This window comes from Salmo salar, chromosome ssa16 (genome assembly GCF_905237065.1).
Source record: "Salmo salar chromosome ssa16, Ssal_v3.1, whole genome shotgun sequence".
Taxonomy (NCBI): Eukaryota; Metazoa; Chordata; class Actinopteri; order Salmoniformes; family Salmonidae; genus Salmo; species Salmo salar.
Window position 1 is genome coordinate 64,114,033 of NC_059457.1, and position 20,710 is coordinate 64,134,742.

Sequence of the window (20,710 nt, forward strand, 5' to 3'; positions counted from 1 at the left end):
AGAATATCTGCATTGACCCATTTTGCACAAACTCGTTCTGACTATGCACACATACTGGACTCACACATACTTATATTGACACTCCAACACAGGCACACATTTGCCACACGCCCACAATAGTTATGGTGGTTTTAAGACAACTGGGAACTCGGGAAGAAAAAGGAGGTCAAATCATGAAGTCATGAACGCGGCATTACTCTCGTTGACTTTGTGCCGGATGTCGTCATATTGTCAGGGACATACAGGAAATGAAAAGGAAAAAGGCCCAAATTCGATACAAACAGAAATGTACAGCTCTGATAACAACACTAGTGATATTGTTCACTTTCAAATGGAGGACTAATGTTGACTCTCGGAATCCATGGAGGCCCATGAAGAAACGGCAACAATCTACACAATGGAAAACAAGCCGATTGTGACATGTTAGTTAACCTTTCAGTTGTCTCGTTAACGTTAGCTAGCTAGCAATGTTCGCTTTCTTGGCTAGCTAGCTACAGTATACCTCAGTGGTTGCTGTGCGGTGTGAATTTGAGTGACACCTCAACCAATGCAGTGGCTGCTGCAGATAATCTATCTTGTCTAACCGGCATGCTAGCCAGCTACCGTATACCGTTTTTAAAGATTGTTTCAGAAGTCCTACATTGACAATTTTGAAAAGGGCTTAGCTTGCTAGCTTGGCTACAGTTAGTACCTAACTAGCCAACAAAATAGCCTATTCCTTATGCAGCATTTCGGCATCCCCTCTCTGTCTTATTTGACATAGTCGGCTTGTGCTTTTTTAGTTAGCTAGCTAACAAGCTACTAATCAAACGAGGCCTGTATAAGAAGAGCTACAAGTAGCACACTGCGCTGACTGTTCAAGTTTGAGCAGAGGACTGTCAGTGTATCACTGACGGGGTCAAATCAAATAAAATGTTATTGGTCACGTACACATGGTTGGTTAGCAGATGTTAATGCGAGTGTAGCGAAATGCTTGTGCTTCTAGGTCCGACCATGCAGTAATATCTAACAAGTAATCTAACAATTTCACAACAACTATCTTTTACACACAAGTGTAAAGGAATGAATGAGAATATGTACATATAAATATATGGATGAGCGATGGCTGAACGGCATAGACAAGATGCATTAGATGGTATAGAGTACAGTATATACATATGAGATTAGTAATGTAGGGTATGTAAACATGATATAAAGTGGCATTGTTTAAAGTGACTAGTGATACATTTATTACATCCAATTTTTTATTATTAAAGTGGCTAGAGATTTGAGTCAGTATGTTGGCAGCAGCCACTCAATGTTAGTGATGGCTGGATAACAGTCTAATGGCTTTGAAATAGAAGCTGTTTTTCAGTCTCTCGGTCCCAGCTTTGATGCACCTGTACTGACCTCGCCTTCTGGATGATAGCGGGGTGAACAGGCAGTGGCTCGGGTGGTTGTTGTCCTTGATGATCATTTTGGCCTTCCTGTGACATCGGGTGGTGTAGGTGTCCTGGAGGGCAGGTAGTTTGCCCCCGTTGATGTGTTGTGCAGACCTCACTACCCCCTGGAGAGCCTTACGGTTGTGGGCGGAGCAGTTGCCGTACCAGGCGGTGATACAGCCTGACAGGATGCTCTCGATTGTGCATCTGTAAAAGTTTGTGAGTGTTTTTGGTGACAAGCTGAATTTCTTCAGCCTCCAACTCACACTGTTACTCTGGGTGATGTAGCCTAAGGTGTGCAGTGAGACCTAGCTAGATGGCTAGCTAATAAAATGTAACGAAACAAATGAGTCACAGATCTCGTTGATCCCTGAAAATGGAATAACATGCTGGTTGGAAGCACAGAGTACCTGTCTGCTCTCCCTTTCTCTCTCTCTTCTTCACTACTCTGTCTCTCAACCCCGACACACAGGTGCTGGCGACCAGAGCCTGTTCACTTCCCTCTACACCTCTCTGGCACAGCAGTTACCCAGGGAGCCCATGGAGTGGAGGAGGTGAGCTATTGGGATGTTTGCACTTCGCTATCAGATGTGTGTGTGTAGGCATGCGCAACTGTGTGGTTAGTGCAAAGTTGTGTGTTTGAGTGTGTGGCTGACTGTTTTTAATGCCAATGTCTCCTCATCTGAAGGTCCTACGGACGCGCACCAAAGATGATTCACCTCGAGGCCAACTTTGTTCAGTTCAAAGAGGAGCTGCTTCCTAAGGACGGAAATAGAGCCCTGCTCACCTTCCCCTTCCTGCACATATACTGGACAGACTGTTGTGTGAGTAGTCAGCTAGTCACTTTGATGTAGTGAGAACATATTGGACAGACCGGCATTGTTGTTGGTATCATAACATTCAACACCGTATTATGATTCACAAGAGCTCCAATAGCTGTTTGTGTGTTCGTATATTATGGGTGTATTAATGCTATATTTATTTCTAAATCTCAACATGTAAAGCGCGCCTCCCATTCGCCGTTTGGATGCATAGGCTATAGCCTGTCTTCCGTTGACTACCAGCCCGTCACCCACCACTTTGCAATGTGAGCTTGAGGCAGTGTAATTGTTTGAAACCTGAACGTTTTACTTCAAATAATGAGGAGGCATGTCTTACCTTGCTTCAAGTAGCCTTGTGAAAATCCATCCATAGAAACGTGGAGGCAATTATTTTATATGGACTTCCTCATGCCGTTTACCAGCATTTCTCTCCTGTTCTAATGGTTTTCTTATCAACTTTCTTTCATTGTCCATAAGCCAATGACACAATCCTAGTCATATAGCAAGCCATCAATAGTAGTTGCTATTAGATTCCCCCTCTTTCTAAGTTTCTGACAGAGATTTTCATCTCTGTCACATATGGAACATTAGGTGCGCTGTTTTGAACTGTGTTTTCCGCTAGTTGCATTTTGGCAAATGTTTGAAAATGACGTTTTATTGGCTGGTCCATTACATAAGTTGCATGTTCAGTAACAGGCTATAGCCTTTTGACTGTAAGATGATAAGCTTGCTATTGTTGCATGTTTCCGTTAAGCTCTTAATAAAAAATGGCCAGTCCTTGTATGCATGCATCGTATCAGAGAGGAAGAGACGAGGCGAGAGGTTTCACTCTAGCCAAAATCGGTCCAAAATAAGTCCAACTCGTTTCTATGGGCTTATTTTGGTCCTAAGCTTGTCGTCTGCCTTTCCGCCTTGGGATGACTCACATTGTTAGGGCGGGAACATATCTCGTCATTATATACAGATCTGATAGATCTGATTTTGTTGGGGCACGTCATTTTACTGTTTGGAAATGTTTTACCGTTTGTTGACCGCTTAATGAGGGTCAGTTTGCATCCCTAGCATGGATGGGATGCTGGCCCATGTTGACACCAATGCTTCCCACAGTTGTGTCTAGTTGGCTGGATATCGTTTGGGTGGTGGACCATTCTTGATACACACAGGATATTGTTGAGCGTGAAAAACCCAGCAGTGTTGCTGTTCTTGACACAAACCGGTGCGCCTGGCACCTACTACCATACCCTGTTCAAAGGCACTTAAATCTTTTGTCTTGCCCATTCACCCTCTGAATGGCACACAATCCATGTCTCAATTGTCTCAAGGCTTAAAAATCCTTTAACTTGTCTCCTCCCCTTCATCTGCACTGATTGAAGTGGATTTAACAAGTGACATCAAAAAGGGGTCATAGCTTTCACCTGGCCAGTCTGTCATGGAAAGAGCAGGTGCTTTTAATGTTTTGTATACTCTCTCTGTGTGTGTGTGTGTGTGTGTGTCTGTGTCTGTCTGTCTGTCTGTCTGTCTGTCTGTCTGTCTGTCTGTCTGTCTGTCTGTCTGTCTGTCTGTCTCAGGACACAGAGATGTACAAGGCGTCGGTGAAGGATGACATGCTGCGGTGGCAGAGCACCCTGCGGCTGCACGGCTCGGTGGACTGGCTCATCGTGGTGGTGGAGAGTGAAGCCAAGAAGAAGAACAAGACCAACATCCTGCCGCGCACCTCCATCGTAGACAAGATCCGCAACGACTTCTGCAACAAGCAGAGCGACAGGTCGGCAACATCACCGCTCTTATCTCTTGTTAGAACAGAATCTGAGCTATTTTGTCTACCAAGGGTTCCCTCCTGGAGATCTACTGGGCATGCTGTCTTCTGATCCATTTCTGTTGTGTAACACACCAGATTCATCTTATCAAGGACCTGAGCAACTCATTTAGTAGAATTGGATGTGCTAGATGAGGGATGACGCAAAAGCCTGCAGGAGTGTGGCTCTCCAGGAGGAGACTTTTCTCTCTAACACTCTAACACTTTCTTTCTTTCTTTCTTTCTTTCTTTCTTTCTTTCTTTCTTTCTTTCTTTCTTTCTTTCTTTCTTTCTTTCTTTCTTTCTTTCTTTCTTTCTTTCTTTCTTTCTTTCTTTCTTTCTTTCTTTCTTTCTTTCTTTCTTTCTTTCTTTCTTTCTTTCTTTCTTTCTTTCTCCCCCCCATGGTTCAGGTGTGTGGTTCTGTCTGACCCTCTGAAGGAGTCGTCTCGGTCCCAGGATTCGTGGAGCTCCTTCCTGACCAAGCTGCGCACCTTGCTGCTCATGTCCTTCACCAAGAACCTGGGCCGATTCGAGGATGACATGCGCACGCTCCGCGAGAAACGCACCGAGCCCGGCTGGAGCTTCTGCGACTACTTCATGGTGCAGGTGGGTCACTCCCACCACCTGTCAATCATCCCTGCTCGACTATAGGGGAAGCAGTTGTAACCTATTTAACCAATGGGTGTGTGTGTTGTGCAGGAGGAGTTGGCCTTTGTGTTTGAGATGCTGCAGCAGTTTGAGGATGCTCTGGTCCAGTATGACGAGCTGGACGCTCTCTTCACTCAGTATGTCCTCAACTTTGGGGCTGGAGGTAGAGTGGCATTGTTTACTACCCCTACCATGGCTCTACAGTGCGACCATTTTACTTGCATATCCGCCTACATATTTAGCTGTGTGATCTGGAATTTTTATTTAGCAGCACCAGTGTGCTAAGAAAAAATAAGGATTCCAGCTTTATTACCCCAAAAAATGTTTAATTGTGCTTCAAAATGTATTTGTGTACGCCTACATTTTTCAACTTAGGTGCACACGTGCTCCTTGAAAAAAGGTCAGCGTAGAGCCCTGCCTACCTTTACTATAGGCCTATTTGTGTGTGTGTTTACTGTACTACACAGGGCAAAATCTTATTCTTGTGTCCATGCCTGTTGTGTGTCTTTCAGACGGGGCAAACTGGCTGGGCTCGTTCTGTGCCCCGGTGAAGCGCTGGAGCGGGCTGCTCCTGCGGCGGCCCATCGACATGGAGAAGCGCGAGCTGATCCAGTGCGGTGAGGCCAGCCTGCTGGACCTGCGCAGCTACCTGTTCTCCCGCCAGTGCACTCTGCTCATCTTCCTTCAGAGGCCCTGGGAGGTCACCCAGCGAGCCCTGGAGCTGCTGCACAATTGTGTCCAGGAGCTGCGCCTGCTCGAGGTACAGTGCGTTTTTGAGTACTTTATTGCAGTCAGACTGGGCCAAACTGCTGACATACGAAGCACCTTCGGCCCCAAATTACTACATTACATTATGTGATGATGAACTATTCTGCAGTGCACCTCATCTTGCTCAAAATGATCCCCTCAAACACTCTGATTCTGGCCATGCACACACTAGTGTTTCCCCTACCATTGTATAACAATGTAGCCTCCTGCCAAAAAGAGTTTGGTTGGAAACATCAATTTTGGTGTTATACATTGGCTTTGGTTTGTGCATGAGCTGTGTATCTGTGTGTGTGGGACGCAGATGGAGAAGGTTTGTGGATTCAAAGATGTATATAAAATGTAAATCTAGAGATCCTCATCCTGTGTGTGTAGGTGTCTGTGGTCCAGGGGGCGTTGGACTGCTGGGTGTTCCTCAGCTGTCTGGAAGTGCTGCACAGGATCGAGGGCTGCTGCGACCGCGCCCAGCTAGAGGCCAACTGCTCCCACACTGTCGGCCTGTGGACCTACGCCACAGAGAAGGTACCCTACCTACCTACCTACATATACAGTGCATTTGGGAAAGTATTCAGACCCCTCCACATTTTGTTATGGCACAGCCTTATTTTAAAATGGATTAAATTGATTAAATAAAAAATGTTCATCAATCTACATAATGACAAAGCAAAAACAGGTTTTTAGAAATTTTCACACCATCCTGTGTAAGGGATATTTGACCAAGAAGGAGAGCGATGGAGTGCTGCATCAGATGACCTGGCCTTCACAATCACCCGATCTCAACCCAATTGAGATGGTTTGGGTTGAGTTGGACCGCAGAGTGAAGGAAAAGCAGCCAACAAGTGCTCAGCATATGTTGGAACTCCTTCAAGACTGTTGGAAAAGCATTCCAGGTGAAGCTGGTTGAGAGAATGCCAAGCATGTGCAAAGCTGTTTTGAGGTCTTGACTATAATATTACAATGTAGAAAATAGTAAAAATAAAGAAAAACCCTTGAATGAGTAGGTGTGTCCAAACGTTTGACTGGTATTGTAAGTATTCAGATCCTTTACTCAGTACTTTGTTGAACACCTTTGGCAGCGATTACAGCATAGTCTTCTTGGGTATGACGCTACAAGATTGGCACACCTGTATTTGGAAAGTTTCCCACGTTCTCTGCAGATTCTCTCAAGCTCCGTCAGGTTGGAGGGGAGCGTAGCTGCACATCTATTTTCAGGTCTTTCCGGAGATGTTCGATCGGGTTTAAGTCCAGGCTCTGTCTGGTCCACTCCAGGACATTCAGAGACTTGTCCCGAAGCCACTCATGTGTTTTCTTGGCTGTGTGCTTAGGGTTGTTGTCCTGTTGGAAGGTGAACCTTCGCCCTTGTCTGAGGTCCTGAGTGCTCTGGATCAGGTTTTCATCGATGATCTCTCTGTACTTTGCTCCGTTCATCTTTCCCTCTATGCTGACTAGTTTCCCAGTCCCGGCTGCTGAAAAACATCCCCACAGCATGATGCTGCCACCACCATACGTCACCGTAGGGATGATGCCAGGTTTCCTCCAGAGGTGACCCTTGGCATTCAGGCCAAAGAGTTCAATCTTGGTTTCATCAGACCAGAGAATCTGGTTTCTCATTGTCTTGAGAGTCTTTAGGTGCCTTTTGTCAAACTCCAAGCTGCTGTCATGTGCCTTTTACTGAGGAGTGGCTTCTGTCTGACCATTCTACCAGAAAGACCTGATTGGTGGAGTCTTGCAGAGATGGTTGTCCTTCTGGAAGGTTCTCCCATCTCCACAGAGGAACTCTGGAGCTCTGTCAGTGACCATTGGGTTCTTGGTCACCTCCCTGACCAAGGCCCTTCTCCCCCGATTTCTCAGTTTGGCCGGGCGGCCAGCTCTATGAAGAGTCTTGGTGGTTCCAAACTTCTTCCATTTCAGAATGATGGAGGTCTCAGTGTGCTTTTTTTGGTACCCTTCCCCAGATCTATGCCTTGACGCAATCCTGTCTCGGCGCTCGACGGACAATTCTTTCGACTTCTTTGCTCTGACATGCACTGTCAGCTGTGGGACATTATATAGATAGGTGTGTGCCTTTCCAAATCATGTCCAATCAATTGAATTTACCACAGATGGACTCCAATCAAGTTGTAGAAACATCTCCTAGGATGATCAATGGAAACAGGATGCACCTGGGCTCCCGAGTGGCGCAGCGGTCTCAGGCACTGCATCTCAGTGCTAGAGGCGTCACTATAGACCCTGGTTCGATTCCAGGCTGTATCACAACTGGCCGTGATTGGGAGTCCCATAGGGCGGTGCACAATTGGCCCAGCGTCGTTAGGGTTTGGCCTGGGCTAGGCCATCATTGTAAATAAGAATTTGTTCTTAACTGACTTGCCTAGTTAAATAAAGGTTTAAAAAAAAAATCTCGAGTCTCATAGCAAAGGGTACATACAGTTGAAGTCGGAAGTTTAAATACACTTAGGTTGGAATCGTTAACTTGTTTTTCAACCACTCCACAAATTTCTTGTTCACAAATTTCTTGTTAACAAACTATAGTTTTGGCAAGTCGGTTAGGACATCTACTTTGTGCTTGACGCAAGTAATTTTTCCAACAATTGTTTATAGACAGATTATATCACTTTATAATTCACTGTATCACAATTCCAGTGGGTCAGAAGTTTACATGCACTAAGTTGACCGTGCCTTTTGAACAGCTTGGAAAATGTATTGGCTTTAGAAGCTTCTGATTGGCTAATTGACATCATTTGAGTCAATTGGAGATATAACTGTTGATGTATTTCAAGGCCTACCTTCAATCTCAGTGCCTCTTTGGTTGACATCATGGGGAAATCAAAAGAAATCAGCCAAGACCTCAGAAAAACAATTGTAGACCTCCACAAGTCTGGTTCATCCTTGGGAGCAATTTCCAAACGCCTGAAGGTACCATGTTAATCTGTACAAACAATAGTACGCAAGTATAAACATCATTGGACTCGGAGCCATCATACCACTCAGGAAGGAGACGCGTTCTGTCTCCTAGAGATGAACGTACTTTGGTGCGTAAAGTGCAAATCAATCCCAGAACAACAGCGAAGGACATTGTGAAGATGCTGGAGGAAACAAATACAAAAGTATCTAGATCCACAGTAAAATGAGTCCTATACCGACATAAGCTGAAAGGCCTCTCAGCAAGGAAGAAGCCATTACTCAAAAACCGCCATAAAAAAGCCAGACTACAGGTTGCAACTGCACATGGGAACAAGGATCGTATTTTTTGGAGAAATGTCTGATGAAACAAAAATAGAACTGTTTGGCCATAATTGCCATCATTATGTTTGGAGGAAAAAGGGGGACGTTTGCAAGCCGAAGAACACCATCCCAACCTTGAAACACGGGGGTGGCAGCATCGTGTTGTGGGGCTGCTTTGCTGCAGGAGGGACTGGTGCACTTCACAAAATAGATGACATCTTGAGGAAGGAAAATTACATGGATATATTGAAGCTACATCTCAAGACATCAGTCAGGAAGTTAAAGCTTGGTCGCAAATGGGTCTTCCAAATGGACAATGACCACAAGCATACTTCCAAAGTTGTGGCAAAATGGCGTAAGGACAACAAAGTCAAGGTATTGGAGTGGTCATCACAAAGCCCTGACCTTAATCCATTTGTGAGTAGAACTGAAAAAGCGTGTGCGAGCAGGGAGGCCTACAAACCTGACTCAGTTACACCAGCTCTGTCAGAAGGAATGGCCCAAAATTCACCCAACTTATTATGGGAAGCTTGTGGAAGGCTACCTGAAACGTTTGACCCAAGTTCAACAATTTATAGGCAATACACTCGATTAGTATTTGGTAGCATGTAAACTTCTGACCCATTGGGAATGTGATGAAAGAAATAATACCTGAAATAAAGAATTCTCTCTACTATTATTTCACATTCTTAAAATAAAGTGGTGATCCTAACTGACCAAAGACAGGGAATTTGTACTATGATTAAATATCAGGAATTGTGAAAAACTGAGTTTAAATGTATTTGGCTAAGGTGTATGTAAACTTCCGACTTTAACTGTATGTAAATTAGGTACTTCTGTTTTTTATTTTTAATGAATTTGCAATCATTTCTAAAACCTGTTTTCGCTTTGTCATTATGGGGTATTGTGTGTAGATTGATGAAGGAAAAAAAATAATATTTAATCAATTTTAGAATAAGGTTGTCACGTAACAAAATGTGGAAAAAGTCAAGGGGTCTGAATACATTCCCGAATGCACTGTACCTACTGCACCTCTGACCTAACACACATCACTGCAGGTACACTGTGTTAGCCCCTGCCCTGCAGACCTACACCGTTCTAAAGTCACAAGGGGCTTATTTTCCGGAAGTATGCTCAATGGAGGATCATCATTAAAAGTGCTTCTTAGTTCAAGACTAGGCTTAATCTGTGTCCGCGAAACTGGCCCAAGGAGTTTTACGTGGTCAAGAAACTCTGATAACACACTTTCTGGTCATCGCCGTAAGACTCCATTTCCAGCTTGTCATTGTGGCCCTATGTATGTTGTGACGCGTGTGTTGTTGTGTTCCCAGCTAAAGTCTCTGGGCTACCTGTGTGGCCTGGTGGCTGAGAAGGGCCCCACCTCCGAGGATCTAAACCGCACCGTGGACCTTCTGGCTGGCCTGGGGGAAGAGAGACCAGAGACGGGTATTATATATATACACACACACTAATGCCCTAGGCTTTAGCTCAGCTGGCTAACACAGGTATACTGGAGACCCAGTTGGTTCACAATAGGCCCTTAGTTATAAAGTAGTAGTACCTGAGCATTGCATTAGAATGGATAATGTTGGATGGTGTCATTTGATAATGGTTGTGCTGTGTTGTATGCCATGTCAAAACCGCTTAGCCCTCTGTTGTGCATATGACTCTCTGTTTGAGGTTGAAGTGGGTTACTTTTACTGTCAACACAAACACATCATTGTGAGGACTTGGAAGTTATTTGCGCTAAGGAAAAAGCTGAAATGGTCTTTAGAGAAAGTCTAAGTGTGTCTCCTGCGTTCTCTCTTACAGTCAACAGCCTGCAGAGCCCTTACAAAAAACTCAATGAGGCCTTATCGTCTGTGGAGGCGTTTGAAAAACACTATCTGGTAAGTGCCATGTTGATTAGGTGGATAATGGTGTAGGCAGTTACTGTAGTCCTTGTTTAGAGCCTTGATTATGCTTCATAATGTTATGTGTGTGCATGGGACACTTCATAGACAGAGTGCCTCTGTTTATAGTCTTGGTATCTAGTTCATTGGGCCCCATTGCCCTCCAGGCCCGCTCTCTTTAGGCACTGGGGCAGAAAGCCATCACAGAGCTAAACATTCTTATTTACTGAATGCTTTCTTTGTCCTCTGATGATCCTTCTCCCTCTCTCTCTCTCCCCCTCTATCCTGCACTCTTACCCTTCCTCCCTCCCTCTTTTCAGGAGCTGTCACATGCTGCTATGGAGATGTACAGAGCCATAGGCCGGATGCGCTCATCCCGGCTCATTGGAAAGAGTCTAGCTGAATTTTACATGTAAGTCTTTTCTATCTTTTTTTGTGTTCTCTCTTCCCTCTGCCTCTCACTCTCCATCTCTGAATGGTGTTTCCAGTGAGGGAATCATTTCGATTAAATGTAGTATACCTATTGTAAGTTTTCAAACGATGAAGGTCGCTGGAAAAATGATTAGCCCCAGTCAGCTAAATGTGCTAATAACTAATGAATGAAAGATTTATAGGGTTGCTCTAATTGATTGATGCTAAATGAATAAAACCGGTGTTAACTATGTATGTGGTTTGTGTGTGTAGGAAGAAAGGTGACCCGGAGAGAGCAGAGGGCTTCCTTGATGACTCTCTGAGGTCCTACGTGGCAGAGGGGTGGAGCCTGCAGGTGACTCATACCAGGAAGCAGATGGCCGAGTGTCAGAAGCTCTTGCAGCAGACTGAAGAGTATCCTTCAAAAATGCTGCGTTCAAAACAACTGGGAACTCTGGGGGGGGGAACAAGCTCCAACTGGGGGAAAATCGTTTTGAATGGTCATCCAACTCGGAATTCCAACTCGGAAACTCGAGCCTCTTTCTAGAGCTCTGACTTTCTGACTTGAAGATCACTGACCTCATGATTGACAAAGAGTTTACACACTGACCACCTCACTACAGGGTCGTATTCATTATAGCACACTGTTGCAAAACGTTTTGCAACGGGAAACAACACAAGTGTTTGCCATTGGACATGTTCAGGTAGTCCCTGCCTGTTTTCTTCAGTTTTTTTTCTGTTCTGTGCCTAGTGTATATGACCCAATGTCAATCAGTCTCAGTGGGCGTGTTCGACATTGCAACCGCTTTTAAAGGCTAATCGAGACTTGACTACGAATCACGTTGCATCATAAATAACTACTCAATGTTATTTGTAGGTCAGTCAGCCACAATTTACCCATAATACATCACTGTTTAGATGCTCTCAACACGGACAATGTCTTCACTGTTGTACATTCTATATGACCCAGGATCATGTTCAATAGGGCCAACCGTAGCAACGTTTTTTTAATGGAAAACAAAAACGTCGGACTCCTATTGGAAAGATAGTACCTCTCTGGTTCATATCGTTTTGGAGCATTATTTCTTTCCCCCATTTTGTGTCTACTGAACACAACCCAGCCTTCTGTGCTATCACTTGTTTGAGAGGTCATCCGTTTAATGAGTGGGTGGACTAAAGATTTCCATCATGGGTAGCTAGATGAATAATGACCACAAAGGAAGGTTGGTTACTATTTTACCCCTTTCCAATCCGCATGCTTGGTAGGGAATCCTTTCTGAAGGCTCTCTCTCCTTTCACTCTCCCATTGCATTGAAATAGCCAGGTGTCTGTATCTTGGCTATCTTCTAGTTCAAGTTTCCTTGACTCACTGTGCCAGCTACCTGCAGACCAGTGCCTTGCTGGCGGGCGACGCCAACCTGACAGAGGAGGAGAGGAAGCACTTCTGCCAGGAGATCCTTACCTTCGCCAGCCAGCCCCCGGCACCCTCAGGTGAGCACACACACACCACGTACACTCGAGACATGGCAGGAACAGTCAGTTGTTTGTTCTCATTGATGCAGGAAGAAAGTTGAAAGCTTCTAATTGCACAATGAAAAATTCAAGGATCCTTGTCTGGTTGTCTCAACTTCTGAGAGTCTTGCCAACTAAACTGGTCAAACATGTAAATAGTGGCTAATTTTTCTCCCAAGACTGATCAACATTAGCCTGGTCCCCAGATCTGTTTGTGCTTTTGCCTGCTCCATTGTCATTGTCAAGCCTGACAATTCCATAAGGAGAAAGACTGGCACCCAGGCTAGTCCAACATAACTCTGACTTCACAATGTTTCCATGTAATGCCATGCCCTCTGTCACTTCCCTCTCTCATCCCTCTCTTCCTCCTCTCGTCTCTCCAGACCAGACTGTGGCTCTGAGCATGGCGGCGTTTGCCCAGCTGCGCCAGATGCAGTTCAGCCCGCCTGGCGCCGTGGTGCACGTGGGTGCCGCCCTGCAGCTGGAGCTGCACGTACGCTGCCTGATGCCCGTGGCCGTGCAGGTGGAGCAGCTGGCCGCCACTCTCCACTTCAGCCTGGAGCAGGGCGGGGCGAGGGGCCGGGCGGGCAGCACCCAGAGGAGGACGGGCCAGGGACCACAAGGCCAGGGGGACGGGGTGGTCCTGTTCCCCCAGGGAAGCCCCCTAGCTGGGGCCGGGATGGGCGCTTCGCTACCCCCCGCACTGGAGCTTTACGAAATGCAGGACCGCAGCCCGTCGGACAGCTCGCTCAACTCCACAGGGGTGGTGTGTAAGAACATGCACCTGCTGCTGCGGCGCCACGACAGCTCAGCCTCCCTGGACACGCCCACCGCCGGGGCCCTCCCGGCAGCGGTTGCCGTGGACGACGGGGCCCAGATGCTGAGGGCACGCGACATAACGCTGCAGCCCGGCGACAACAGCATCTTGTTCACGGCCCCAGTACGTTTTTTTTTCAGCCTCCTATAATGTCATCAATAGTCATGTCTCGAAGCTAAGTCCACCCCATGGCTCATTTTCAATTTGTCTAAAGAAATCTGTAATCTCCTTGCCTCCTCTCCATTAAAACAGAATGGGGAACGCTGTCAATTAGAGGTCAAGTGTCACTTTATCACTCCTTGTCGGCCTCTCTTTCTCTTTCCACTCTCTCGCCCTTTTCTCTCTAGACTGGAGAGCCGGGCTCGTACACGTTACGTCAGCTGTGCGGGAGCGTGGGGAGAGTCCAGTTTGTCCAGTCTCACATCTACCCTGTGGTGCAGTACGAGGTCTACTCCCAGGAGCCCCAGCTCACCATCGAGCCTCTCTCAGGTCCGTCTGTCTGGCCCTCTGTCCCCCTCTTTTGCCATAAACAAAAGATGCTAATCGCTGCCCGTTGGACTGGGTCATCCTTGTATTTTTACATTTGTGACTGTGTAACTGTGTATCTGTGTTTGCCCTCCAGACAACCTGTTGGCAGGCATTCCCCAGAAGGTGAAGTTCACCATAGCAACAGGCCACTACAGTGTGAAGAAGGGTGACGCACTGCAGCTTAGCAATACAGACTCCATGCCCATCCTCCACTCTAGCTGCTGCTCTGCTACCATCCTGTCCAGCACGGGAGGTCAGCCTTCCTTCCATCCACTCTGGGTCAAGGGTCAGAGAGGTTAAAGGGGATAGTCCAAATGAACAAATTTCCCTCGTTACATTGAAAGTAGTCTATAGACGAGGAGGGACTGCAATCCACACCTTTTGTTTAACTAGCCACTGCTTTCAATCACTAATATTAGCCCAGGCAGGTCTGGGGGTTACCATGGAGATCAATGACCCTCAGTCCATAGGGGGAGACACCCTTAGCGTTCCATGCTGACTGCCTTTCCCTACTAAGGCTGTTGCTAACTATTTTCTGTTCTCTCTCTCTCTCTCTCTCTCGCACCCTCTCTCCATCTCTTTGCAGAGCGTGTGGGGGAGCATGCTCTTTCCGTCCAGTCTTCGGAGAAGGTGACCAGCATTTCCCTGCCCCCCACCCCTCCCTACCACACCCTGGAGTTCCAGCTGGAGGTGCTGTGCCACATCCCCCCCACACCCTTTAAGCCCGACATCGAGCGTCTCACCAACGGCGAGGTCCGCCACCGGCCCAAGAACCACAGCCACGCAGACAATGGCATGATCAACATCGACCAGAAGGTTTGAAGACCGTTTGCCCTCCTAGCCTATAGAGTTAACCCCAGGACCACCTTTATGTCATTTATTAGGGTCATGTTCATTAGGCACCCAACGGAAGACAACAGACTGAAACGGAGGGACTACCTGGATTTGTCCAATGAGTATTCCGCCTCCAAATGTTTGAAAGTCTTTTGTTACACTGTACCCTAATGAACATGACCATGCCTAACAGATGTTCACAGCCCTGTGTGTTCTGTTTCTCTCTCCATAGGTCTCCATCGACTGTCCTTGGTCCATCTACTCCACGCTCATATCCCTAACCTTCTATGTCCCTTTCAAAGCCAAGCACTCAATACTGTCTGCTGGGAAAAGGTAGGACACACACTCCATCTGCTTTTACTGTATGGGGAAACACAGTCACAGATGTGTGCAAAAAAAATACAGCATGATTTAATTTGAACCTTTTTTTTATTTATTTACTGAGTGATGCACGCAATGCAAATTCCAATTGCAGTATTTTGAACCTGCGTTAGGTAACATACCTTCTCGTCTACAGGATTTGAAATGCAAAAAAAAAAACCGGTGCCCTCGATGTCTATTCAATGACATGTCTGCTCAGTCATTTAGTAAGGAATCTATGGTGACGTTGAGAATCTAAATATTGATCTGACTGGTCACACAGGAAGTACATACAGGTGTGTCTCCAGAACGTGTCCGACACAAACTTCCACCTGGTGGACCCGGTCCTCACAGAGCGCCAGCCCACAATCCCGGTGGAGCTGCTCTCACTCAATGCTAAAACACAACAGGTGAGTAACTCCGTGCACACACTTCGTCTCTCACTCACTCACTCATCTGTCACTCACTCATCTGATCCTTTTTGCCTCAGACGGTGTGCAGTCAGCAGTCAGTGTTCTGCCTGTGGGAGATGCGTTGGGTCAAACACCTCCCGCTGTGCCTGCAGTGTGTATTCTCCGCCAGCTTCGCGCCCGTCTCCGCCTCGGACGCACACACAGCCTTCAAACCCTACCGCTACGAGTTCCAGCTGGACCGGGTCTCTGTGCGTATACTCAAGACCCAGCTCTGGGTCCCCATCATTAGGCACCACATGGATGTAAAACACCATTTTTTTTGTTTTCCATTGCAAAACGAATGAACACAACCCTGATCTCATCACAAACGCCGTTCTGGGTCTCGAACATCGCTCGATGTTGCTAACCGTGGACTCTGCTAAACCTTCCTCCCCAGACCCTTTACAGCTTGAAGGCCGAGATCTTGCCACCGTCTGGCGACCAGCACTGTCGCACTGGCGCCCTCTGTGGCCTCGAGGTGTCCATCACACGGCAGGCAGAGCCCAGCGAGACTGAAGGGGAGGAGGAGGAGTCTACAGAAATAGAGGGCCTGAGGACCACCAAGCTCATGTATGAAGGTAGGACACGGGAAGGTGTGTGTGTGTGTGTGTGTCCGTCCATGTCCGGTATTTACCTGTCTACCCTGGTGTGTGTTGTCTGCAGTGGTGGACAACAGCAGTAACTGGGCGGTGTGTGGCAAGAGCTCGGGGGTGGTGTCCATGCCCGTGGCTGCCAGCGCCACACACAGGGTTCAGATGGAGGTCATGCCCCTGTTCGCCGGGCACCTGCCCTTCCCCAACATCAAAGTGTTCAAGTACCTGCCCCACAGTGCCGTCCCAGCCATTCAGCCAGACACAGGTATGTAACCCACAGCTGCAGAACGGTACTTAAGCTCAGTCCGTAGGCATGTCTCCCATTACTTAACAAAATGGTAGTCTATATTTTGTGCCGTCTTTGTCGACCTCTTACCCGCTGTTTAGATTATTTGCTTATTGGCGTTATTACAGCATGTGTTGTACTCTCTCTCTCTCACACACACACACTCTCTCTGGCCGCTCACAGACAGCTGCTTAGAGAACGACACCATGTCCCTGCTGGACAAAGGTCTGGACGACCAGGGCGACACGGCCAGCATCCGTAGCCGGGGCAGCGTCCACTCGGTGGGCAGTGGGGAGCAGCAGCGGGAGCAGCAGAGGGGTCTGCCCATGCCCCGCCTGGAGCCCTTCAGTCCGGGACAGGTGTTCTATTGGAGCCAGGGGCGGCAGGTGCTGGTGCTGCCCGTTACTGACGAACACGTGATGGAGGTTAACGTCACATGACCCCTGTGGGCCGCTGCCCCCCGCTGTGCCCCCATCACGCCTGGACCTCTGTGGTTTGGTTCCTGGCTGTGGTTCTGGAACCGGGACGTGGCATGGCGGCAGGGAACTGACACTGGCTCTCCTCTCCGGACTCATTGCTGGCCGCCCACTGGCCCTGCTCCTGTTCTGGCCTGAGAGTTCCATCTGCTGTATTTTTATCTTGTCAATCTTTTTCAGTATTCACTGAATTCTCATATGAAAATACCCCTCTCTCCCCCCACTGTCAGAGAAGAGGGTTTGGTGTACCTGTAAAACTAGCTCTCTTATTGGTTCTTGCTCCGTGGACACAGTAAACCGCTTAAAACTGTTCTGCATAGAACCCACCCCACGCACCTGTGACCAGCTTGCTGGTTCCACTGATCGTCAACACAACCTTCTGTATGAGGCACACATGGACACACTAACGTGTGTTTGGACAGGGGTGCTTCGGTTTGTGGTTGTTTGTATTGGTTGGTGTGTGTCTCTGTCTATGCATGACATGGCAAGTTGTGATAGATGAAGGGAAAGAGCGGGGCCAGTTAATCGTGTGTGTGTGTGAGCAATATCTACTTCATTTTTCCTCCTCACTCACTTCCAGCCCCTTGCCCCCAGACCCTGCTGAATCCTCTATCCTTTGCTGTAGTCATAGCGCCACCCTCTGGCCACTGTACAAACTGTTCAATATGTACATATTATTCCAGAGGGAATCACTGTACTGACTGACTGTGTGCAAAGGCTGCACCAAAAACAAATTGTCTCGAAGGAATATGTTAGAGGAAAAATAAACTATTTTTGTTTTCGAGCAGGTGTGAAACGCACTTAATCCGAGTACTAACAAACACATGCTTTTGGCTCTGGAAGAGGACCTATTTTTGCCTTGTTTTTTGTTGTTCAGGTTTTAAGGTTCACTGAAATTCACTTATTCAATTATCAGTGAAATCTGAGAACAATGGGATGACATTGAACTTGATTGTTTTCAGTGACTTGTCTGAAAGTGACCGTCTGTTTGAAGTGTTACCATCATGTGTTCTGTATGACTTTGTGGTTTACTTGAATGCTGAGCAGGTAAATTCTATGTTTAGTAAATGTGGTGTCTGACTTGTTTTTTGTTTTTTTTCTCAGACATTCGCTGTTGCTACGGTAACTGTGTCAGGGAGAGCACTTTCTTATCATAGCACAATTCTTTTAACAAAAACAACAATTTAGAAGGAGGGGAAATTTGCTTGTATACATGCGATTTTCGTTCATTTATTGACCTATTTTTGTACTGTGTCGCCGGTCAAGTTCTGGTTGTTGCTCTGTCTGTCGGTGTGGTTGGTTGGTATCTACTGGAGGCCGATGAGGGCTTAGCACCACCCCCTCAGCTATACTCCTGTCCTGTATTCCTCGACCTCTGGGCTTGTATCTAGCATAATCCCACAAACAGAAAGTAGTGCTCACCGCCAGGACGAAAGGCAGAAGGCTTGTTCCCTCTATCTGGCCATCTTAATGAAAGAGAACCCCCTCCCACTCGGACTCCACTTACAAAACGTACTGGCCCGATCCTACAGCAACACAGGCCTGTCTTTGCAACTTCCATGTGTCCTCGGTGTGTACGAGGGTGTCTAACTGGTCAGGAAAAACTATGATATATGAAGACTAGTGATACAGCGCTCGTCTATGTACACATCTTAGTTTATGTCCAGCTGTATTTATTGTCTTTTTTTTCTATATTATTTAACGGCAAATAGCTGGAAGGGATGGAATCAGTCACTCTCACAAAAATAAATAATGTCATTGGGAATTGTCTGGTGATTTTTTTTATTTTTTTTTCAACAGTAATTGGTCACTGAAATCAAATAAAACAATTGTATGTAAATGATTCCATTGAAGTTCAACACCACTGATTAGTTTAAGTAATTAATCTGAAAACAATCATATGTATGCATTATACAGTTGAAATTAAATATACCTATGTTTTAATGTGACTGTTCTGGTGCTCAGTGAAGTATTTGTGTGAAGAGAAACTGGACGTTTTTTTGGGGGGACTCAAATGAAACACCTACAGGGCCTGATTTGGCTACTATAAGCAATTCTGTCACACTCATAGCTTTTGTATATGAAGGGTGAGAAGTCCAAGTCTGAGGAACAGAGACCACAGGAAGGGTTGTGTGCATAGAGCAGGTCAGATTGGGGCAAGCCATAGAGGAACTAGTAGGTGCGCATGAGGCTCTTAGGTGGTGTGAATCTGACAGAGATCCAATGTAAGGTTGGGACACAAGTATGTATTACATTTTCAGTAGCCTTCTATATATATATATATATAAGAAATCCTCAGATACAGGGCTATTGTGGCAAGTTCTGTAAAGCAGTTCCGTAAAAAAGTATTGGTGTAGGCCTAACTTACACTTAAATACACCAATACTTTTTTACGGAACTGCTTTACAATACGTGCCACGGTAGCCCTGTAAAACAGTGTGCTATATTAGCCATTGTGTGCTGTGCCTAGGGCTGTTGCGGCGACCGTATTACCGCCACACCTGGCGGTCATGAAGGCAGTCAAATTCCATGTGAGCGTTTAGTCACGGTAATTAGGCTTTTCCCATCAGCTTTCTATAGGTTAGGCCTAATATTAAGCACATTGCTTATCTTTACAACAGGACTATAGCCTACTTGGCTGGCATGAAAATAAATCACATGAAAAGCATCCTCCATTTGCTGTTTCAGTGCACAAAATATGTATTTTTTTCCCGCTGCCCCTGTTTCGAGACACATGCATGATTCTTCAATTTTTTTTATTTAACTAGCAAAGTCAATTAAGAACAAATTCTTATTTACAATGACGGCCTGGCAAAAGGCCTGCGGGGACGGGGGCTGGGATTCAAAATAAATGTAATAAAAATATAGGACAAAACACACATCACGACAAGGGAGACAACACTACATAGAGACCTAAGACGACAACATAGCATGGCAGCAACACAACATGGTAGCAACACATGGTAGCAGCACAAAACATGGTACAAACATTATTGGGCACAGACAACAGCACAAAGGGCAAGAAGGTAGAGACAATACATCACGCAAAGCTGCCACAACTGTCAGTAAGAGTGTCCGTGATTGAGTCTTTGAATGAAGAAATTGAGATAAAACTGTCCAGTTTGAGTGTTTGTTGCAACTCGTTCCGGTCGCTAGCTGCAGCGAACTGAAAAGACGAGCGACCCAGGGATTTGTGTGCTTTGGGGACCTTTAACAGAATGTGACTGGCAGAACGGGTGTTGTATGTGGAGGATGAGGGATACAGTAGATATCTCAGATAGGGGGGACTAAGGCCTAAGAGGGTTTAATAAATAAGCATCAACCAGTGGGTCTTGCGACGGGTATACAGAGATGAGAAGTTTACAGAAGAGTATAGAGTGCAGTGATGTGTCTGTCCTATATGGAGCATTTGTGGAAAATCTGATGGCCGAATGATTAAGAAAATCTAGCCGCTCAAGAGCACCCTTACCTGCCGATCTATAAATTACGTCTCCATAATCTAGCATGGGTAGGGTGGTCATCTGAATCAGGGTTAGTTTGGCAGCTGGGGTGAAAGAAGGGCGATTACGTTCGTAATGGCTGCTCTTTCACCCTTGGTGACAGGCAGTGGCTGAGACAGACAGATGTTCTGACAATATACACTGCACTCTTTGAGAGAGGTAGTTAGCAAACCAGGCCAAAGACCCCTCAGAGACACCAATGCTCCTTAGCCGGCCCACAAGAATGGAATGGTCTACTGTATCAAAAGCTTTGGCCAAGTCAATAAAAATAGCAGCCTTTTCTGGGTGTTTGGAGTCATACTTTGTGGGATTGGTAATAATCTGAGAAAGATTTAGGGAGTCCCATTGCTTTAGGACTTGGTCAGGTGGTTTAAGCA

General features: G+C 46.4%; 1 protein-coding gene across 2 annotated transcripts; it reads left to right on the forward strand.

The window, feature by feature from the left end:
• Positions 1 to 18,782, forward strand: LOC106574302 (trafficking protein particle complex subunit 10). Of its 2 annotated transcripts, none has more exons than XM_014150112.2 (23): positions 1 to 422; positions 1,894 to 1,975; positions 2,110 to 2,245; positions 3,811 to 4,007; positions 4,448 to 4,643; positions 4,737 to 4,848; positions 5,198 to 5,445; positions 5,826 to 5,972; positions 10,004 to 10,118; positions 10,485 to 10,561; positions 10,885 to 10,976; positions 11,249 to 11,389; positions 12,354 to 12,466; positions 12,871 to 13,427; positions 13,652 to 13,793; positions 13,927 to 14,085; positions 14,419 to 14,648; positions 14,899 to 14,999; positions 15,310 to 15,436; positions 15,517 to 15,741; positions 15,876 to 16,056; positions 16,142 to 16,336; positions 16,541 to 18,782. In XM_014150112.2, the coding sequence occupies exons 1-23, from the start codon at positions 362 to 364 to the stop codon at positions 16,795 to 16,797; spliced, it is 3,891 nt and encodes a 1,296-aa protein (XP_014005587.1). In that variant the 5' UTR covers positions 1 to 361; the 3' UTR covers positions 16,798 to 18,782. The 2 variants fall into 2 exon arrangements, with proteins under 2 accessions (XP_014005587.1, XP_014005588.1); XM_014150113.2 differs by having other exon boundaries at positions 4 to 422; positions 15,517 to 15,687.
• The last annotated feature ends 1,928 nt before the right edge of the window (positions 18,783 to 20,710 follow it).

What these genes read in the sequence shown, in the direction of transcription:
- LOC106574302 (XM_014150112.2), top strand. Translation starts at nt 362, where the DNA reads ATGGAGGCCCATGAAGAAACGGCAACAATCTACACAATGGAAAACAAG. An exon ending in AAACAAGCCGATTGTGACAT is followed by an intron (nt 423 to 1,893) that starts GTTAGTTAACCT and finishes CCCGACACACAG; the next exon opens with GTGCTGGCGACCAGAGCCTG. An exon ending in TCATTAGGCACCACATGGAT is followed by an intron (nt 15,742 to 15,875) that starts GTAAAACACCAT and finishes CTTCCTCCCCAG; the next exon opens with ACCCTTTACAGCTTGAAGGC.